At 43.0% G+C, this 23,716-nt stretch overlaps 1 protein-coding gene across 1 annotated transcript in view; it reads right to left on the reverse strand.

Annotated features, from left to right (window-relative positions):
- chd7 (chromodomain helicase DNA binding protein 7) overlaps window positions 1-23,716 on the reverse strand; it is a 64,323-nt gene that overhangs the window by 32,537 nt on the left and 8,070 nt on the right. The window contains exons 2-4 of the mRNA XM_072363707.1: window positions 13,177-14,738; window positions 12,023-12,357; window positions 6,402-6,877 (exon numbers count right to left, since the gene is read on the reverse strand). Coding sequence (XP_072219808.1) covers window positions 6,402-6,877; window positions 12,023-12,357; window positions 13,177-14,617 — 2,252 coding nt within the window. The 5' untranslated portion in view covers window positions 14,618-14,738. The remainder of the gene's footprint in view (window positions 1-6,401; window positions 6,878-12,022; window positions 12,358-13,176; window positions 14,739-23,716) is intronic.

Here is a 23,716-nt window from a genome sequence, read left to right on the forward strand (position 1 = left end):
TATAAAAATTACCTGTGAAATGAACTTTGATCAACTACAGCTATAGTCTTTCCCCTCTGGTGTTTGTCACTTTGAGACACAAAAATCAGGGGTCCTTGGAAGCTAAAAAAATAACATTGTTTTATCTACTGTTCTTTCCAAATGAGACTTAAAGGTAGGTGAATAGGAGGACATCACATTTCACCTCTGCAGATGCCACTAACCCATACAACTATCATTTATCTCAAATAGTTTATTTTTTATCATAGCTGCTGCAGTTTAAAAGGTGAAGATTTGGCATTGGGGCAGACTGTAAGTATATGTACCCGGTATCTGGGTCTTAAAGATTTAAGCGGCATCACAGCGCTTGCACATGCATATCTCACAACAGGCAGCGACTCTCATTGGGTAGGGCCAGGGTTTCATAAGAGATTCGCTAACATTGGGGATTAGCAAAGCTGGCTAATTTGCAAACATGGAACTGGATCCAAAAATGAAGCAGCTTTCCAAAATCCAGATGTACAGTTTGGTTCAAATCATGCCAACTTACTTGGCAATACCAACATTGTATCTACTTCCAAGCCACTAGGAAACAATCAATTGTCCTACTAAGTTAGTATAAAATAAGACTGTACAACTGTGTGCGCGCCATCCATTCTGGTCTAAGTGTGCGTTTGTGTTGCCCTCTGCAGAACTGTGTGCCTGGATCTCTCTCCTGCACCGTGCCTGCCTCCCTCCCTCCCTCCTGCTCACTCCCCTCTCTCCATCTCTCACCCCCTCTCTGTCCCTGGGGCCCTTCTCCTTTCATCCTCACGCCAAGAGCAATCACCATCTCCGTGGTAACGGCTGGTCATGTGACCTGCACCTGTTCCTCTGGCTGGTCGCCACACGCTGGAGCCATCTGGCCACACAAACGCACGCACACACACACACACACACTCTTCTCCACTTGGCTGCCTTCTCCCTTCTCTTCCTCCCAGCGTCTTCATGGCCTCACTTCTCAACTACACCATCACCTCTCTCCAGCTCTTCCAGCATCCCTTCATTCTACTTTCAACTATTAATGTCTCTTCTCCAACAAATAAGTTAACTCACAATAAAGAATGGTGTTACATCAACTTTGTTACATTACGCCATCCTTTTGGTTTTGACAAGTTTCATATTTTAACAAAAACATTGCTGAGCTTTATGAGCCGACTGTTACGCCTTTGAGCCACAAATCTTGACCAATGCTAGACAGAAGTCTTGTCCTCGACAAAGACTCAGCATTACATCTCAGCTGTAAAAATACACACCTTTTTTTGTCTTAATTTGTATGGTTTACAGGCCATGGTGGCTTTTTATGATTAGTTTCATAACACTGCCTCTCCCTACTCTGTATGCAAGGTCAATCAAGTCTGATAAACTAACTGCTATTCTAGAAATCTCAGACACGCCTTAAATTGCAACTCAATTGTGGATTAATATGAAAAATACCAAAGCATACGAAAAAAGATAGATAGAAAAAAATCTATTTACCACCAGTGTACTCATCCATGTCAGTGTGACCTAAGATTCATTTGTAACACAGGCAATTTTATCTTTGTGTCTAGAGTTTAAATGCAATTCATACCTATAATTAAAAAAAAAATAATAATCATATTTGTGGTAGGAAACTTCAAAGTAACAGATTAAAAGAATGAGGGATATAATCGAGGGTGAACTTTGCCATATAAAAAGTAAAAAAACTACACAGACATCAGGTTACCGTTAAGTCGGTCTGAAAAGGAGTGAGGTGACTCCCAATATTATCATATTACTACAAAACATTGACAGTTATAAAATCACTGCTGAGCTGTGAGGAGCCAACATGCCAATGTTCACCTAACATCTCCAAATGAGGCCGGTCATATCCAGGTGTACACATCAGCTCCTTCCTCGCCCTCCTACATGTCTGCCATTCGCTCTGCAGTGAACTCACAGAGGTGTAGCACACCATTCACACATGCCCGTCAGCTGTGGGACACTATGTTTGTGAAGGAGGGAAGCTGAGATGATCCTTTCAGGGACAGAGATGAGATGAAGACAAAAGCAAAGGGGTGGGGTGTCAAGAACACCTGCTGCTGTGATGAGTCATAACACTGAACCCCTATAACCCTTCCTCGCAATAAAAAATAGAGGGCCATGATGCTACACACAAGGAAACTCATCGGTGTGTTCAGAAAGTGCTGTATTTGCACAAACGTCTGCAGACATGCACAAAGCAAGGTGCCTGCATGCGTGTCTGATGTCTTTGTGTGTGCTGCAAACAAATTACCTCTGCACACACACACACACACACACAGCTAGAGAGAGAAGGGTGTGGCAGCTGAGAGCGCGGTTATTTATAGATGTACTTCCTTGGAGAGAGGTAGACACAGAGATGAAGACAGAGAGGGAAGAGGAGGATAGAGAGAAGAGGCAAGGTCAGAGGAGAGGAGTGAGCTGACTGGACAAGTAAACCACCTGATTCTCTCTGCATCGCTCACACCCACTTGTGTACATATTGCCCTGAACGGCTGAAACCAGCAGCACTGAGCACATCTGAAACTTCAATTTTTCAATCAAGTTGGACTACACAGGCTTTTCTTGCCATTTCGGGAAAAGTTTGAGTTAACATTTTTAGCCCCATAAACCTAACTGAAGGTTTCAAGCCCCTTCTGGATACCAACATTCAGCACATCCTGGATACCAACAGAGAGTAAACAAACACTGCTGGAATTAGAGGAATTTCCTCTGACCAGCTCTGAGGGCATCTCCAGCTTCAAACACATCCACAAATCTGCTAAATGATGCAAGTGTGAAGATAAATAGTCAACTTGGTGCCAACTGGAACTGCCAACAACTAACACAGCAAATAAAAATCAATAGATCAAAAAAATTATCCAAATCATAACTAATACAGGGGGAAAAAATAGGCTTGTTCAAAGCCTGGCCTCTGTCCATTTGTAGCAAAATATAAAAGACAAACAGGCAAGAGAACCCCGTTTATAATTCTGCAAGTGTTCATATCGTCCAACACAACTCACACAAACTGTTGGAGCCCAGACTTATGAAAAAAAAAAAATTTTTTAAATGCGTAGTAAATACAGCATTACTGATAATAATCCCAAGAAAAAAAGAAAAAAAAAACTGCAAATCGTGCATTTCCTAAAATAGAGGCCGAGATGTTTAACAACTTATGGTATCAGGCCTTCTTTTCAAATTATAAGATTAAGATTTTATTTTCTTTTTTGCAGCACTTTTTGTTTTAATGTAGAAAATGGGAATGCAGCTCATAAACACATGCCTCATTTCCACAAAAATGTATGTTCAAGTGAGTCAACCAGAAGTCCATACATTCATATGAAAAGTTGAACTTTTGCACTGCATTGTGGTGGGAGACTAGTGTATGCCCAAAAGTTGAAAAAATAAGCAGCACACGGCAAAAATATATATACAAGCACAACAACTATGATTACACACTCGAGACTTCCTGCACACTATCCAATTAAAATCCCTTCTGAATCTATTAAGATAGAAACATTCTTGGCATGACTGTCACTGTGACAGATGTGCAGACATAACATATGCAACAGCTTACTGAACTGACCCAAGGTGGTGCACATGAAGGACTCAAAAGGGCACTAAATCCACAAACAAAATGTTTAAAACTGCATGCTTATTTCAAATAACTCATTCTTGGCCGTGCATACTGTAATGACAATATGTTTTCCTATTCCTTCTTTCCTTCCTCTCTTGCCTGTATTTGGGGAGCGGCAGCCTCTGTTTGTTAACCCCATCAACAGTCATAAAAGGCCCAGCTTTTAATTGAATCCCAGTTTTTATTTCAAGGAAATACGATAAGTGGGGAAAATTATTAATAACAACAACAGCCAACACTGACTAAGCAAAGCCTTTCGTCTGCTCTGAGGTGGTTTATTTGTTCATACGAAGATGCAAATACTCTGAGCAGAGAGAAAACATACTGCAGCTTTGAGTGGGCCTTAAGACTCCTGAGCTTTGGGGGCTTATTTCTATAAATACTGACGGAAATGACAAAATGAGTTACCCCCAAAATGCAACGGAACGTATATCTCTGATGCCCTTGGAGTTTTTCTGTGCATGTGAGAAACTTAGTTTTGAGACAACTGACGCTTGTTTAATGAAGCTCATCTTTCAAAAACGTTGAAGTGTAACAATAATCCATCTGATTTTGCAGCGACGTTTTGCAGCTAAGAAGCATCACAGAGAAAAGAGAAATCTTTACTTAATGCGATTAATTTGTAAACCCTTCTAATTGCGTAATGTCATAAAAACCACACTTAAAAAGACTTAAAGACATACAGTATGGCTTCCCTTTAGATAATGAGCTATGACTAATGAAGAGCTCAGCTTCATGAGAGCCATGCCAAACCTCCTTTAAAAATATGGAGACTTAATGTGGCTTTCCTTATGTGTGCTCAAAACAATTTTGCTCCTCAGTTCTTGGCATGAATGAAAAAGTGAGGGTGGAGGAAAGGAAAAGATGAAAGGATACGCTCCTCTTCATCAGAAAGAGGTGGGCTGGCAGGGAGGGGAAAGGTAAAGGCAGAATAAAAGAAAAGATAGTTGGGTCATTACAAATGTCCACCATTTTAGAGTAGCAGTGAATGGCCAGCAGCCATTATTATGCTAAATTAACCTGGGAGCTCTACTCAAGATGGAGGAAAGCCTGACAACAGATAAGAGCTAGTTTAGTTTACCAACACACACTGGGCTGAGAATGGACTCCCCACCCCCACATTTCCTCTGGCCTCTCACACACAGTTGTGGCTGTGGAGTGGTCAGCAGCATGGCCCTCATTATCATTAGACGCCATTTTCTGCCACAAAGATTACCAATGACCCCTCCCCCCAAGAAATGCATGCACACACAAAACGCCTGCCCCCCTCCTTCCCCCACCCCACCCCCCTTTGACTCTTTTGCAATGGCCGGTGCACGCATACACATCCACCCAACCTTCCCCAGCGCTGACCCCCCGCCTGCTATGGCCCTCCTCCTTCCTTGGGATAAAAGAGACCGAGAGGAAAGGGAGAGATGAGAAATACTGAGGGACAGAGAGCGAGAGATGGGGGGGCTGTCCTGACACATTCCTCAGTCCGATCAAATTTCCAACTCCACAATGATACAACCGCTGAGCCTCTCATGTACAAACGCCCTTCAGCTTTGACTGAGATACAGTGACAAAAAGCATCCACAACAGCAAAAACGGCAAATATTGAGGAGGTGTGTGTGTGTGTGTGTGTGGGGGGGGGGGGGGGGGGGGCGACGACTTGAGGTGAGCTTCCCTGAAAGGTGAAAACAGATACGATAACAGAAGATAGCGACGGAGTGAAAACGCTGGGATAAGATGAGAGAGCTCGGTGTAAACAAAGTGAACTGATGGCAATATTGACCAAAAGCATGAAGTAATGATAAGCACTACAAATTCAACCAACCAAATCTTTATGCAGCACTAGAGCTGTATAACATTAACTTTCACTGAACAACCGCATTCAAATGTATGTATAACAGTGAATGTGGGAGAATATAATTAACGGTCAACATTTCAAAGAACAAAATGGATCCTTCCCCCATCCAAAATCATTTTCTAGGTTTAAAAAAACTTAATAAAGTAAATAATTCATCTAATGAAATTGTGATGGGTGTGAAAATCAATATAGCGTTTGCCGGAGCTCCAATGAAATTTTTCAGATTTAAAATTTGTTGCAAACAGAGACTGAATTTTTGTTTTAAACACTTGAATAAATGTCACTGAGCAATTGAGTAAGTGATGCTTGTGAATTGACAGACAAGACACAGACTCAAGTTTCACCTTCAACCCGAGTTCACATTGATGATCAATGTGTGAGGGGGGGGGGGGGGGGGGGGTAAATTTTGATTGATCCGCAGATCTAAATGCCTGTGCTCTATGTGCCGCTCACCAACTCACACCCATATAAACACAATGTGTGGCAGTGCACAGCTAAGAGGTTGTGACCCCTTCGGTTCCTCCTGGTTGGTCACATGAGTAATGGATATAGTGTTCGCTCATGCTTGTGTTTTGGGATATGTATGCTAACCAGGACTGACATCAAAATGTAGACATTTCAAAGATTTATTTGCTACAGTAAACATGTCGATATATTTTCAAATGTCGTGTCCCAACCCCTGGTTACTACCCAAGCTGCTACGTACGTGTATTTGTATTTCAGTGCTTTTGTATGAGGAAGTGATACTGATGTGAACACCTTCACTTTATTGGTTAAGGCAACCAAGTACATTCTGAGAATCACATTCCATGATCAAAAATGTCCACACCAGCTGATCCAGTTCCTCTACACAAATTTCACTAAACACAAACAAACAAACCATTCAGGCGAATGAGGGCATGCTGCTCCTACCTGGTTTTCTTGGGAGTCTTGACCTTGGGCGTGGTGCTCTTGGCTTTCTTCTCCTTGGGCTCCTTGGGCTCTTTGGGAGTCTTAGGTGTTTTGGGTGTCTTCGGGGTCTTGGGCTCTTTGGGCTCCTTGCCCTCCACTTTCTCCTTTGGTTTCTTTTTCCGCTTTTTCTTCTCCTCTGCCGGTGCTGAACTGCCTTCTACAATTCCTGTGCCAGTAACCTGTTCACCTGCGTCACTTCCTGTTCCAGAAAATGCTGACTTGATATCTTCCTCTCCTCCTTCCTTTGCCGTCTTCTTGCCCCCCTCTTCTTCCTCGTCATCTACTACTTTTGCCTTCTTTTTCTTCTTCTTTTTTGGCTTGGTCGCCTGATCGCTAGGCTTCTCTGTGCTGATAGGCTGGCCGGGAGCTCCGGCGCCGACCGTTGGCCTGTCAAGAACCATCATTGAGGCATCACCTGACAGGTCCGAAGGGGAATGCTGAGGGTTGGAGAAAGACACCACTTTGGGTTATTTTGAAACTTCAAAATTAAAACAGACTTAAAAATATCATTAAAAAATATCATGACCAAACATTCATTTTCCACAGAAATAATCAAAAGAGTTGCGGTCAGCAAGGAAATTCTTCAAAAGACTTTTGATACGATTTCTTTTGGATCTCATTTTTGACATTTCAAAACCAAAACAAAGGGCCACGATCAGTGAAAATTGGCCTTTATTTCTTTATCTGGAGGAAGCTTCCTTACTTGAATCGTATTTTGGATAATGACAAAAGTGTTGTTTTGTTTTTTAAAAACACCTAACTGGTTAAGAAAATGTCATTGCTGATTATTTTACTGATAAATGATCAATATCAGGTATATTAAAATAAGTCCTATCAAATCCAAAAATGTGGCCTGCGTCATGAACTGTGTCTGCTGATGTCTTGCTTAAACTCTGCCTGTCGGTTAATACTGATAAGCTTTCTGCGAGGTGCGGATTTAATTTGTCGGCAATGGCAGAAAACCTAAGAGAGTTAAGAATGATGCATCCATGAGCATGGCTCCCATCTCCTCCCTATCCTCGACTCTCCGTTGCTACAGTTTCCGCCTCCCCCCACTTCCAGCAGGCTAACCTTAGTAAACAAACTGGCTGACACCTCATTTTTCCTCCTTGGCTCTCCTGCAGACTAAAACCTATTTCTATGCCTCTTCTCCCTCCACCTCCTCTTTGCTCCAAGTAAGCTTTCTGTGACAGGAAACTGGTTACCAGCTGTTGGGAGCCTCTCCAGCTGCTTCTCCTCCCTCTCCCTCTCTTCCATCCCTCTGTCCCTCCCTCCTTCCTTCTTTCTCTCTCTCCAGCTGCTCAGGGTCCCAGTAGCAGATGGGAAATCAGGCATCATGACACGAATAAATTATCTCCATACTTCAAAAAGGCACAGCAAGGGAGTGCGTGTGTGTGTGTCTCATACGACAGCGAGAGACACTGTGCCTTAGAGAGTGTAAACGTGTGTGTGTGTGTGTATTCCGAACATGCGTGTGTGTCAATGAGGTGTGTGTATGAACATCAGCAGGTTTACAGCAACCATCGTGTGTGTACACACACACACACACACACACACACACACTTCGCACAGTTTGTTCACATGGAGGAGGAAAGAGTCGGGGTGCCATCACTGAAAGTTCACTTCCATCAGAAAAATGCTAATATACACACACAAACACTGCTGCAAGGTCACATCACACAAATCCCTGCACACATGCACACAAACACCTGCTGACACACACGTAAACTGAGCCATTTAGACGCACCAACAGGGGGGAGGGGAGGGGAGCTCAGGAAGAACGAGGGATAGAGAGACAGTCGCAGAAAGATGGAGAGAGAGAGATGCAGTGCCAAGAGATAAATCTGTCTTCCTGCCAAGCTTCTTAGATAATCAATCACAAGAATGACAGTGAAGTCACACACAATGTGTGTGTGCCCCCCACCCCCGACAAACAAACACACACACAAAAATACCTGACTGCTGTGTCAAGTTTGGGGATGTGCAGTGTGAATTTTAACAATGTGAGGTATCTTGCAACTGTCCGGGTAAAAGACAGATGTGATTTCTCCATGCACCTAACTAGCTTTGGTCAGTCAGGGTTCAGACACAAACAGCAGAGTGGACTAGATCATCCAAACCCTTTGAATTCTAAAACATACCCTTTTCTTCACAAACGCACAACTGAGAATGTGGAGACCGCAAACTCATTCTTGCTGCCCAATCCAAGGCTGAAGATTCCATCCCTACAAGCAATTACTTTGGGATTTATTAACAAAACCAAGTAGAGACCTTAAGCAAAAGAGAAAATATTTTGTAATCTGCTCCATTCAAAATGGATTTTTTCTGTTCTTTTTTTTTTTTAAAGTTTATACCTTAAACTGTGGCTACTGATTCATACCAGTTTATTACAAGAAGGGGCACCTGTGTACATCTGAATCTGAGTCTAAATGTACTTTGGGAAACTTAGAAACAGAGAGAGGCAAACACTATCTTTTTTTTTTCCCCAGCTGTCAGCAAATTAATCTTTAAACATCTAGCCCAGTGTGGACTTGTTACAGCGAACAAGAGCTTGCACCAACAACCGTAAGGTACTGAAGGTGATATATTATGGAAAAAAGATAAAAATAAAAATTCAGCTTTTGTTCTTCGAGCATACACTAGCAAGCGTAAAACTCCCCCAAAACACAACCCAGGCATAATTTTTAGTCCCCTTTGTTTGAAAGTTTAACAATCCATTTGGATTTTTATTTCAAAGTTAAGTTACTCCTCTGTGAGTAGCTGACCCAAGAAAACGACATAACACCCAACATGCTGAGCACTTTGGTGCCTTCCCAGCTAGTTATGCAGGTTTTGTAACCCATCGAGAGCTGCGAGAATGGAAGAGCTACAGTAAAGTGTGCGAGCAAGTCCATCGCTATGACCCATCAAGACCTAAAAAGATTTAAAAAAAAAAACAACAACAAATGTTGCTTTAAAGTCAAATGAAGAAGTTGTAGCTGTGTAGTTCTGTATGATTTTTTTCTGGTGCTATTCCTGCGGTGTAGTCGTGTTATTTCCTCAGTAGCAACACCTACTGTTTAGGATGAAGACTGCTGTGAGTCCAGTGCGCCTCAAGCGCCTGTATAAACCATTATAGCGCTGTGCTGACATCACCAAAGCGTTATGACCAATGTGGTGAGCATAATTGTGGCTTAAAGTAAAGAACGGACTCTTCATTTGACTCTCACTGAGGTTCAAACCTATTTGGCTGAAACTTTTTTGCTTTCTCCTAAGCTGAATCCATTGTTTCACCAGAAGTGACACTCATTTCTCTATACATTTCAATTTCATTTGTCCCAATACTTAGAGGACTTTGACATGATACAGACCAAAGGAAGGTCATAAAAAATAGGGCACACTACTTTCCCATATTTTAGGGAAAGCATAGTTTTTGCTCAGATGGCAATTTGTATGTTGAAAACTAACCTATTAAAGAAATACAAATTCAAGCTATTGTGTTTAACATCAATTATTAGGCGTGAGGTGCGTCATCCCTCCAAACAAGATGAAACCAAACTGATCTGCTGTGGCAATCCATGGGTGATATTAACCAACATGTTCACCTGTCTTGGTTGACTTCTACTTCCAGAAGAAACAGACTCAAACTTTATAGAAACACGAGAGAAAACAAAGAAAAGCATTTGTGTAAAGGCGTTGAGTAAGTCAAAGGATTCTCTGAAGTTAGGCTTTGGAGGATTTAGTCCATGCTGCTGTTTGTATCTGAACCACGATTGACCAAAAACTGAAGGGAAAAAAAAACATCCATTTTAAGTGAACTAGAGCAAAGAAACCACACCAAGTCAATTGGTGAAACATTTGTTGAAATCAGCACAAACAGGAGATGGATGAACACAGAGTAGCTTTTTCTCAAAGCTGCAAAATCTTGAGGTAAATGGTATAGCAGCTCGCTGACTGAGCCAGTGGTCGGGGGAGGGGCGAGGCGAGCATGTTATATGTCAACTGGAGTGCTGCACGCAAGATTGTGTGTGTGTGAGATGTAGAATAAAGGTCAAAGCACAGCACTCTGCCAGAGCTGTGACCTTGAGCTGCTGACGAAGGTACTCGTGCATGTGTGTGCGTGCATGTGTAATAACCATGCTTAGTGAACAGATGGAGCTTAGAGTACCAGACATACAGTCATCATGACTGACTGACCAGATCGGTGTGTGTGGCTCTTTCTAACAAGTGCATCATGAGAGAACTCCCTCCCCGTGCCACAGACAAACAGAGACGCACATCAGTCTCACTCTTCTAGTTAGGCTATCCTATTTCTCAAGGCAGATACAGCATCCCATTCTAGAGCACACCATTTGCACGTGTGTGTGTGTATATAATAATGGGGGCTGCCGGGCCTGCAGCTAGTCAGGACACCGCATGCAGCGCACCCAGGCGAGAACCGGGACTCACCAGTCAACCTGGCATCTAGGTCAGGAGTGCTGGATAAATTAAGTGTGACGGCTGAAATGTCAACCACGGAACACAGCGATGCAGTCTTGGAGGTGGGGAATAATAGGCTAGGGAAGGGGAGCAGTGTGAAGAGAAAAAGGGGACTAGATCTCTATATGTGTGTGTGTGGCCACAGGGCTGCTATTGTCTATGAATGGGTCAGTGGAGAAAGGGGGCTTTGAGCAACAAAACAAGCTAATGGAAGGCAAGGGCACGTGATGCAGGCAATAGCAATTGTGCATGCTCTCACACACACACAAATGTGATTGTTACGGTTGAAAACTGCTAACTTCTTATACCCTGCTCCTCGTCTGCTTTGCATAGAAATCCTGGACGACTCCTCTTAAGATCTGTGCTCGTTTTCCAACTTATTTGGCCTAAGTGTATCTCTCATCCTCCAAAATCAGAACCCCAACCCATCCCCCAGTTTGTTTGTTTTTTTCTATTCTAAACTGTCTCTCTCTCTCTCTCGCTGCACATCCGGCTACACAACATTAACTTAGTGATGACACCCCTGAAATGAACAGGACAAACACTGAGACAGACACACAAGTGGAGTGAGCGGAAAGAGAGGAGACGGGGAGGAGGGAGCGACAGGAAGGGAGGTTTCCTCTACAGAGAAGGGGGAGCAAGAACGAGGAGAGATTATGCTGGTGGCGCCTCTATGCGTGTGCATGAGTGCAAGTGTGTGTTGCACACATGTCTCAGGATATGCAGCTCACAGGAAGCAAACAATTGCAAAAAAATCCATTTCCCCACACACACGGAAATGCAACCACACAAGGCCAACAGCAGCAAACACAAAAGGGAAAAAAGAACAGAAAAAAAAAAAAAAGAACGCACACGTATGACGAACACTGATATAAAGAACATACACACACATAAAACCCCAATGATCCAGTGCCCAATACACCGCTGTGTTCTCAAATGTCATGTACACACAATAATGAACATGAACACACTTCCCTCAGAGTCCAAACACACACATTTCCCCCACCCACATGAAATATACACATACACATGAAAAACACCCACACACAAAAACAAAAGAACATAGTCTTGATCTCGCACACTTGCAGCATTGTTACCACATCAAAGTGTTTATGGAGACTCACCTGTATGTGAGGCACTTTCTGTGGGGTAAGAGGGGGTGAAGAGAGTGGGTGGGAGGCGAGCGGAGGTGGAGCCCAGGGGTGGGAGGCCTGGTTGGAGGGAGGGGGCGTGCTCTGCAGGTGGTGAGGGTGTGGGGGCAAATGTGTGTGCTGTGACTGAGTGTTCTGGGTGGGTGGTGCTAAGCCCTGGTTTGGGGCAGGGGCTCCATGTTGACTCATAGGTGCACCCTGGAAACCCATGGAAGCAGGCTGCATGGGCTGCCCACTTCGAGAGGCCTGCTGCTGGGCTTGGAGCAGACGCTGGTCGCCCCCTTGGGTGACTGGGGCTTCATGAGGCCCTAGGAAGACAGACAAGAGATACCAAAGAGTTTCAACACTGACCATTTGATGCATATGACCTCCTGTCCATTCTCGAGCAATTGAAATTCAGCTAGCACTCATCAAATCAATTAAAAAATATTGGAAGTCTAAGTAAGATGCACCAAGTAGAATCAGCAAGACAACTTCAAGATAGATATATAATTGAATATTAAACTTAGTACAATACAGAAGCCTTAACTAAATTTAGAAAAAGCAAACATTTCTGAAAATAAAAACCAGCAACTTGAGCCCAATAAGCTTTCAGGCAATTGTTCACAAAGAGTGGCTCTAAAGAAACAAAAACTGGATTAACAGAACATGAAAAGCTGAATGTTGACATCTCTGAATTTCTTCACGTATGATCACCGCACAGGAGAGACATCCCACCAACACTGCACTGGGGATGCTGCGTCGTCTGACTCTGTTATCTGAGATCTCAGAGAATAAAATACATTTTTTTTTCTTCTTCCCCCTCTTCAAGTATGTGCACTGTGCCTAAATATACCCTTACTCTCTCCTCTTTTCCACCATCTTAACAGAAACAGTGTGAACACAAATTCTGGAAGCAACATGGTGTCATGTTCTCAACCATCTGTCTAATCCAAAGTAACGCTCGCAGCTCTGTTTTGTATCGACACAACATGGACGGTACGAGTACCAAACATCAAGTACACAACAAATTTGTTAGTCTTTTATTTCTGAGTCATGTACAGAGTCTGTGCATCTACTCTTTAATGAGCGTTCATAAAATTACCAAATAAAAATCTAACATGGGAGAGGGACAACTGTCTGCTCACCTTGCTGTTGCTGAAGCCTGTTTGGTCCTATCTGTGGACCACGCTGCGGCCCCATGCCAGGATACATTTGCCCTGCATTGGGAGGCATGTTGTGAGGCTGCTGGTGTTGGGGGTGTGGAGCAGATATAGGGGTTTGGGGGGTTCTCTGTGCGTGGGCCATAGCATTGGGTGGAGAGTGCAAGGCTGTGTACCCTGCAACCTCTGGGGGTCCTGCCAGTCCTGCGCTTGGGGGTCTGCCCTGTTGAGGGGGAGGGGTTGGGGTGCCCAAAACCCGCATTGGGGACATAGATGAAGGGGAGGGGTAAGATCCCTGAGCTGGGGGGGCAAGGTGGGACTGGGGTTGGTTTTGGGGCTGTGGCAGATTTAGGGGGTGCATAGGCTGGCCCTGCTGCCCTCCTTGCTGCTGCATTGAGGCAGAATGGGTTTGATGGGGCTGAGGTGGTCCAGGGGGATATCGCTGTCCCTGTTGCCCTGGTGCTGAGCTTGTTCCCTGGTTGAACCTCTGGCCAAGTTGCCCTGGTCCCATTGTCTGGCTGGTGTTAGGACTGACGTTAGCATTAGCACCCTGGCCCATCCCAGGTCCCATAGCACCATACTGGGCCTGAAAGCCAGGGTATTGAGAACCCCCAAATGCTGTCATGCCCTGTTGGTGCTGGTGGGGGAGTGGAGGCTGTCTAGAAGGGGAGTGTGGGAATCGGGGTGTGTGACCCATGTTGGAATAGCCCTGGGGTTGTGGCTGAGGCTGGGGGTGTCTCATCTGGGCCCCTCCCATCCCAACATGTCCCAAGTAGTGAGATGGGTCCTGAGCAGGTGGGGGGGCCATGCTCTGTGTAGGGTAGTGTTGGTTCAAGCGAGCTGGGTTGGAAGTAGGTGGACCTTGCATCCCAGCATAACTGCCTTGAGACATCTGGTAGCCCCCCATCTGGTTGGCTCCCGCTCCTGGTGGTGCTGATGCCTGTTGATATGCTGATCTGCTCTGCTGCTGCTGTTGGCCCCAAACTCCACTCCCGCTTCCTCCTCCCCCACCATCACCCTGGTACCCATGGTGAGGGTTACTAGAGTTAGCTGGGTTATTATGGTAGTGGGAGGCCATGCCATTCATGGTTGTGTTCACATTGGGTGGCCCCTGGGTAGGACCGTTCTGGGCCATCATCCGTGCTCCAGGGGCACCAGACTGATCATACCCTGTGTATGGGCCATGGTCGTATATTTGCCCCAATTTAGGTTGCCCTGGGCCAGGCCCAGCACCATGGATCATCCCCTGGTGGTAACCCCTATTTCCCTGGTGCTCATGGTTCAGAGAGGGATTAGTCTGCTGGGCCAGAGGGTTGGCTTGGCCAGGAGCTGGCTGCTGAGGAAAGCAGTCTCCTAAACCATCTAATCCATCAGTGAACAGCCCTGCATCATCCCCAAATAAGCTCAACATCCCTGGGTCCGCCATGGCTGGGTGGTGGGCCCACAGATGGAGGGGGCAGGATGGAGGGAGGTGTGCTGTGCGGTGAAGAGCTAATCAGATAGCTACTAATTTGAAGCGTTCTACTCCATGGTCCCCATCAAAGTTCCTGCAAAGACAAACATAGGAAAAGAAAAGAGAGAAATGTGTAATTAGCACAGGCTTTCATAAAAGCAAAGGGTAGCTGTGTGAAAAGCTTATAACATTGTAAAAAAACATTGTAAAAAAGCATAACTTGACAGAACTGAATTGTAGACTTTTTCCCCATAAAGCTTTAGTTTTTCTGTTGTAATTGTTTCATTTAGATTACGTCAAAAAGATGTTAATTTCTTAGACCAACAATAGTAAGTCTATGAAATGTCTAATAGGAAATCTAGCTTTGAAAATGGAAAATAAACCGCAGAAACAGTTTTTGAAAAGATTGCACTCAGTTATCAAGGGTAATGCAACACTGCTATTACACTGTATGACTAACAACTTGTCAGTTTATTTCTTACGATAAGAGAACTACTAAACAAACTATGCAGCCCATGTCATGATTAATATACAGAGGTATAATGCTTGAAGTTTAAGTCTATGCTTGAAGTTAAAAAGTTTGAATACCCAACTGAGGCCTTGATAGGATATAACTTTAAATCATGATATTTGTTCGTAAAATGTGAAGTATGCTTTAGATGTTGCATTATCCAAACTGTCTGAATATTTTAGCAACCCCTTTTAAGCTGTAAGGCAGGGGTGCAAAGGATTAACTTGCATGTTTAGCAAATCAAGCCTGCACAGAAAAAAAAAACATGCAGCCAATGAGGGGGAAAAAACCCTCCATACTCACACTCAAATACACACAAACATACACTTTTCACATTAGCGTCCTCCCCCTTCCCAAACCCTGCCCCCAACTCCATTTTACAACCAAACAAAAGAACTTCTTTCTTTTCCAGCACACACTTGGAGTCATTGAGTGTGTTTTTATGAGTGTGTGTGTTAGAACAAAGGGCCGAGCAGATGCAACTCTGTTTGAACAGCACCAGCTGCCATGCAGCAAGAAATCAGCCAGCCAACAGGGCAGAGGGCCTTTACGTACACCAGTCAGTCAGGAGTTAGCTACTCAGTCAGCAATCCATTCAGCTGGCTAACCAAACACTTCGTCAGTCCAGGCAGATGTTTTTAGACAAGGCAACTAGCCACCTGCTACCTTCTTTTCTTGAGCTTGTGCGTCTCAGTTTTTCTCCCTAAGAGTTTAAAAGAAAAAAAAAAAACACATACTGGGGGTGTACTTTTATTTTTAAAAAACAAGATGAAAATTGCTGTAGAATTTTAAAAAAACGACTACACGGCCAACGCAACACCCCATCCTGTGTAATCAAGAGAATGAAGGTAGGTGGATGTCAGCATGCATGCATGAATGAGTGTGTGTAGTGGAGAGCGGGACAGGGAGGAGGTGGGGGAGGTTTGCTTGTTGCTTCTAGGCACTGCAAAAACAACACCCAAGCCAACTTGTACCACACTACAGAGTTTCCCTCCCCCCGGCACCTCATTTCTTGCTTCCCCCACACTCCACCTCTCCCTCCCACCATTTTTCCTCAGCCACTTATTGGTTCATTATAGAGCACGGCAGGTATCCGTGATGAGACATTCATTATTTCCTCACACAATTAATGTTTGCACACCAAGTTTTCCTTTCCAATAAATATTTTCTGTCACTGAACTTAATTGTGCCCCCACATGACCCATCCTCTCACATTATGTCCCGTCACCGTAGAGGCACCAGTAACTGACAATAAGGTAGCAGTTTTAGATAAGCATTAGCCCCAGGCTAACAGCTGGGTTTCAGGGTACAGTCTGCGGAGGACAATCACAGTTTGCACTGGGCAATAGGTGGACTTGATCCAACACAGCTCACCTTTACAACACCTTTACACAGCAATGACTCTACATTTGCTACAGTCTACGAAGCAGTGTCGCAAAATTATAACTACTAGCGTTTGTCAAAAACCATGACTTCACATTCTGCTGCTTCCTGCCACCAGACAGATGTTTTCTCTTCAGCTTTACTCAACTGGATAAAACTGATATGACTGATTGGTCCATCTGCCTTTTCATGCCTTCCACCATCTGCTCCTGTCAAACTCGATACCAAACTCTACCTCGCGCTCTTCAGAAATCCAGAATATACACTTCCACAGTTTGTCAGAGCTGCAAGACGACAAATATGAAATCAAAGGCAGTCTAATCTCAAGACTAAACTGCATCATAGACAAACCAGTAAATGCAAGTTATTTATGAAAAACCATTAATCAATGTTATTCACTAAGTCCCATCACTTTATCACCAGCTCTTGAATGTCAAATTTCTGGAAGACTTACTAAAGTACACAACATTACTTTAGCATGACCTGGGAATAAAGAGAGGGAGCCATTGTGCTCTAGGCTTCCACAATGCCTGATGGGAGAACCCACTCTTGTTTTGTAAATAGGATTAACAAGTCTTTTCCATCATGTCTCTCTGAACCATGAACTGCCAAAACAAAGAACTTTTACTGTTCTGTAGGCACCAAAAGGCATCTGATACATGTGCAGACAGATTAATCTATACATCAGTCATAAATAAAGCCGTACTAACCCTGGTGCACAACCGCCACTCGGATTCCAGCACACTGAAGGCGACGACATTTAAATACAATGAGCCAATGCACTTTTGAGTTTAAATTACTCAAAATTCCAAATGTTGGATGACAACTTCAAACTCTACACATCACTGGATTATCTGGAGCAGCTAATGAACCACAGAGCCAGAGAAAGATGATTAAATAATGAATCAAAGTCACAAAGTAATCTCCATCTAGAACATGTATAAACAACAGATGCAGGGTGTAATTTCTCCACCAAAAACTATCTGGTCGAAGGTCGTTAAACTTTGTTTAGAATTAGACCATGAGTAAAATTAATATGATGAACTTATTCATTTTGTCTGGATTGGAAAAACTTTAGCTGAAAGTGCAAACACAGCTTTGATCTTGGTATATTGTGCCATTTCAGGTTTTCTCGCTTACAAGGGTGACCATTTAGCTGAATAGTGCAATTATTTTAGAGCTAATGCAATCATTTATATCACATCTGGATCAGCTGGTGGATTTTCTGCATCCTAACAAACATCCTAACAGTTCCATAAATTATGTACAAAGACTGGCAAAGAGTTGTGAGATACCGAGCTGGCCAAGCATGAGCTGCATGATGGGTTGCATGCAGACAGCGACACAGGAAATTACAGCAACACAAACTATCAAACTGATGGCCTTGAAGTGGTTCACTGTGAGGATACATCAGTGGGAACATAAGCAAAAAAACGTTGTGACAAACTTAAATCAGACAATTAGAACATAATCATCGTGATAAACAGGCTTCATTTAAGGAAGCTACAGAAAGAAAAGCACCTGAAACAAAAGCTAGAGGACCAGGAACAAGCGAGCAGCTTCTGCAATCGTCAAAGGTAGAAATAGTGACGTATACATCAAATTAGTTTAGTTTATTTGTATTTAAGCAAAAAAGCTCTGTCCAATAACCAGGAGTACTTTATTTGGAGAGTGAGCAAGAGTAGCTTATGATACCATAAAAAAGAATTGACAGTTTAGGATTTTCCAAGACTTATTTAACAATTAACAGATATCACCACAACCTGAACACCAGTATAGAGAATTAGCACAGCGGTACATAAATAGATATTCATATTTAAAAGTGAAACTCCACACTTGGTCATTTGATACGAGACACTTGATAGCTTTAGAACATTTGGTATGCATTTACCACCAGACATAGGCAAAGTTGCTGAAAACTGGTAAGTACAGCAACTCAGGCTTAAACTTTGTTTTTCTTAATCCTCTTCATTTTTAATCATTTAAAAAACAAAAAAAACAAAAATTAACCATCCTCGATAGCGATATGAAACATGGTTGATATGCTTTTCCATTGATTACATTTGTCCATCTTTTGACAGATAATACGAACAGTCAATGACAACGAGAGTTGTGCTGTGCTAAACCAATCACGTGGCTGGAATAGAACCATACCAGCAGCTGTCCGTGGCGTGTTCCGTTTGTTTGTGCTGCTGCGGCGGTTTAAAAAGCAAAGAAAATGAGTGCTCCCTTGGAAGAAACGACAGAATACACAATCCAAGGCGTCAGGGATGACATTGTTGATGAGAAGGACCCGAAAAGTTCGGTGGCGTGGAGGTTTTTTGATTTTTTGATAGAGTCCGACACGAAACAGTAGTGTGTTACGTCAAGCGCATATTCCGACAAAGACAGGGAATACCACCAATCTTTTTCATCACCTGAAGCAGCGCCACCCGTTTGAGCATGGAAAATGCAAAGTTTTTTTTCCCGATTAGTCACTATAGACAATCTTTACATGCACATGTGTTGTAGTTGTGTTCCTGGTCAAGGTTTGACAAAGAGAGCAGTACTTCCTGCTGATGCAAGGGTGCGAGTGCAGTGAACCGAGTTAAGAGCAACATGCTTCCTGCGTGTTTCTTATACGAGTAACAAGTGAGTTTACTGCGTGGGTGAGGGATGTCTACATCAGCTGAGACGTCGGGAGAGAGCTCCTGAACAGCAAGAGAGACAAACGCTGCTAGAGAGCAAACAGTTGACTGGTCAGAAATAGGATTTTAATTTAAAGTACCTGTTCTGTATTTATCTGAAACAGTTGTATAAAGTCACGTGTCATGTTCAACTTTGACAGAAAATAAATATTTAATTAGAAATTAATCTTCTGATATCTTCAAATCTCAATTAAGAATAACTGGGAACAAATAAAATTCACAAAATAGTGATTTGTTTTATATCGCGATATATCGTTATCGACCAGTATAAAAATAAATATCGTGACATAACTTTTTCCCATATTGCCCAGCCCTTGATCTCTAGTATGACAACTCTGCACAAAAAGTCTGCACACAGTTGAAGTTGTACAACAACAGCTGGATTGGAAAACTTCTGTTCAGCATCTAGACTACGGAGTTTACAGCAGCTATAAAACACTTTTCTTGCAATTCAATCACTACAGGAAGGAAAAAAATGTCATCACGTGTTTGTGGCAGGTGAGTAATTGGGTGTAATTTCACATCCTTTTGCAGCAAGCTACTATGAAGGCAACTGATTTCCTGTCAGCTGTGTCAGACACACACGACATTAGACCATTATACAATACAGAATAAATGTAGCTATACAAGCAATCAGAGGTGTTTGCCTATCTATGCACCGCTGTCTGGAGGAATTAATCAAACAAAAGCTTGACCTCGATAAGAGCAAGACTTGACTGTACGTATCCACCTTGATGTCAGACCTTTAGAAGTCAGTACTTGACAAGATACCACTTGCATACTACTTGGAAAGAAAAAAAAAAAAAAAAGAAGTTGCGGATACATTTTTCACACTTTCATTCTCTAGAACTGTCCATCAATTCCTCAGTGACCCCATTTTAGTCATGGAAAAGCTTAGCTCACTGCTCTCTTTAGCTTTGTTTTCTTAACCACTTCCTCCATCATTTCAAGTTTGAACCTGAGCTTTCGTCTCTTCTAGGCAGTAAACAATTATGCACACATGCACGCTTTGACATTGAGGCCCAGCTGTGACTGACAAGAGAATTAGGTGAATGGTCAGTGTGCCACTTTTGATGCCAGGTCTCAAAGGATGAGGCATTTATCTCTCCCTGATTTCCTCTACTACCAACACACTTGTGTTGAAGAATCGAGCAGTAGTATCCCAACTGAACACCAAACATAATTCTCATTGAAAACACGTTGATTGGATCAACTTTCTGACACAATGCCGAATTGGCAGCTGTAACCTGGATAAATTAAAAATACTTGCAAGCACATAGTGGGCACTTTTCAAGATGAGGGAGCAAACCATTTCTCCCTTCGTAACTTTTTCCTAAGTGGGTGAAAGCCACCAAATTATGTTCAACCTGCATACTCCAGAACTTGAACACACATTACTGTAGTGATACAAAGTGGTAGAGTTTGCCAAAAGAACATCCAGAATGAAAATTTCCTACCGTGAAGTTGACATTTTTAAACTTAATATGTCTGGCAACATACTGCCAGATATTATTAAAGCACAACTTTTTCATGTCCATCCATAATTAACCCCAATACTTCAACGATGCCACACTGTACGTTCTTAGAGTGATCACACATCTCATCGTACCTGTGGAGGCCAGCGGGTGCAGAGACTCATGCACCTCGAGACCCTCACTGAAGCTATGGGGAACAACCTTTCACAATCCACGGAGCACAGGATGTGAAAGTTTTCATAAGTTGTTACGACTTTTATTTCGTCGTTACCTTCTCTTTGTCCGTCATGTTGACTGAAGCTGAACTAAACATCCACACAAAGTCAGTTTTATGGCCAAAGTGTGCCCCCGTGACATGGGATGTGCTGCATTTATCACAGAAGACGAAGCAGGGACACAGCAAAACAATAATTTTTAGGCGATCATCTCGTTTTCAATATTGTTGAGGGCAATAATTGTAAACTTGATTTTAAAATCCAATTAATCAAAGATCCCTTTGCATAAAATAAAGCTGCCAACAAATGGAGTCTTAATCTAATTTACATTAATGGACTTTGTTTTAAACAGAACAGATGGCCGCAAAAATAACGACTCCCAGGCGCAGATATCAACCAGCAACTGTGCTGCTCAGGTAGACCCATTTAAAGAACTCCCACACTGGGAAGATTTGGGGGGTGGATGTGAACAGTACAACGCTTCAAAGTGTGCTACGGAAAATGTACAAAATTATGTAATCGAAGTTGTTGATGTGTCGTTGCGACATTACTAAACTATTAGGTAAGAGAAATGTTTACGGTTTCAGAGGCGACGAGCTGTGCATGCTTAACCTAACAACAAGGATCAGTCTGACAAAAAATATTAATAAAACTTCATCAGTTACGGTGTAAAAATATTCATTCATTCAAATATTGGGAGTAAAACTATTAATACATTATATTAGCCATTAAGGTAAAAAAAAAAAAAAGATGTCTATATCAATATATGATGATGGTAAATTCTTAAGGGGAAAAACAGATTCTCAACATAAAGTACAAAACAAACTATTGTCTTTGTCTAAATCATAACTCCCAGCTGGGGCCTTTCTGTGTGGAATTTGCATGTTCTCCCCGTGTACGAGTGGGTTCTCTCCGGGTTCTCCGGCTTCCTCCCACCGTCCAAAAACATGCATGTTTGGTTAATTGGTGACTTTAAAATTGTCCTTAGGAGTGAGTGTGGTTGTTTGTCTCGTTTGTCTCTGTGTGGCCCTGTGACCTGTCCAGGGTGTACCCCGCCTCTCGCCCGATGACCGCTGGGATAGGCTCAAGACCCCCACGACCCAACCGACGGATTAAGTGGGTATAGGAAATGGATGGATGGATGTCTAAAACATCAGAAGTTCCCTTCGTAATGTCCTCAAATCCAAGGTGATAAATGTCTTCTATCCAGCTTACACCAATATTCATTGCAATACTAACCATCAAATGTGTGCCATTTCTGGCAAAAAAATGAAAAACAAAGAAATTATTATTAGTGGGCACTACACAAAAGCAATGTGGAAAGCCGAGTTTCAGGATGGGAAGGAAGAGGCCTTTCCTTTTATTTCCTTTGTGTTGCTACTGCAAGCTAACCGTGTCCCAAAATAAAACTTGAGATACTGTATCAAGACCTTGACCTTGAAGTGACGTTAGTTTCCACTTTAAAGCCTTGATAGAGGGAAAATGAAAACGCTTTGGTTCTGTCACTGCTGGAGTAGCATATGAGGATATGAAAATAATTAACCACTCCACAACCTCCAACTCACCTGAAAGCACAAGTGATCACCGAGCCATTCTAAAACGATAGTTTTAGCTGAGCTGATGAATGAACTGGCGATCAGCAGCCAGGCTCAGGAATTCACACAGACTCTGCAGATCTGTCAAACCACAATTATCGAGGCCACTCGTTCAGCCAAGCCGAAACCACAGAATATCACTGCCAAGTTAGTGCAAGTGAATAGCCTCTCTGGCAGTCAGCAGCAGCAGTCATTCACTGTACTGCGTTAGAGATGGGCCTTCATTAAACAAACTCCACATGAAAACACATTAATACCCAAGCCAATGAAAAAAAGTTTTCACATCCAAGTTCTTTAACACATGGAACAAAATTTAGAGGCATTTCTGTAATACCCTAAGGCTCCACAATATTGAGACGTTGAAGAGTTTAGAAAGGAAAATCATCTAGTATTAATAACCAATTTCTATAAATATGAGCAGACAGTGTTCCACACTCCTGAAAGTCTTCACATTTTCAGCCCATCCAGACGCTTCATCAGGTGACATAATAGATAAGTTCTCACAATGTGTGTGCAGGCTTGTTGGTGACGTCATGTGCTGTAAATGTGGCCTGGAATGAAAACCTGCAAGCATTATGCTATCCATGCCACACCTTGTCCTTTTTTAATGCTCTAAACATGTCTAAGACTTCCTGATTAACAGTCAACCAGTTGCTCTGACTGTACCATTTCTTCCCTTTCTGCAGTCGGAACACAAGTGGAAAGTCACACTTCACCAAAAAGCTCCAAATCACTTGGTGTATGTAGTGTTCGTCTGTGGTGGAAGAGGGAAGAAGGTCAGGAGATTAGTCAACAGCAGCTCAATGCAGTTCTGTCTGTGCTGTCAACAGTTTGGCAGCTAAACTGTCTGTAGCCTCCAGGCTTTACTACAGGCTCTGCCATGTCAACACCACCATGTTTCCTCAGAGACACAGACAGACACAGACAAACAAACCCAAGCCAAAGAAACTTACTACAACGACAGCTTAACAGACGCAACCAAACTAGGCACCTGAAAGAGTGAGTGATCTCCCTCTTCCTATGGAGGACACGTGTGCCCCCACCCACCTCCCATTTCCACTAGGATCTAAGCCACTATAATTTATACCTTTGTTCCCAAATGGAGGACAGCATGCAGGAGCTGGCTAGCTGTGTGTGTAATTACGCTCAAGTGAGGGGATGCAGGGCCGTGTGTTTGGGGCTGGGATTTGAGGCCCGGAAGGAAGG

This window comes from Leuresthes tenuis, unplaced genomic scaffold, assembly GCF_036924035.1.
Source record: "Leuresthes tenuis unplaced genomic scaffold, fLeuTen1.0.hap1 SCAF_14, whole genome shotgun sequence".
Taxonomy (NCBI): domain Eukaryota; kingdom Metazoa; phylum Chordata; class Actinopteri; order Atheriniformes; family Atherinopsidae; genus Leuresthes; species Leuresthes tenuis.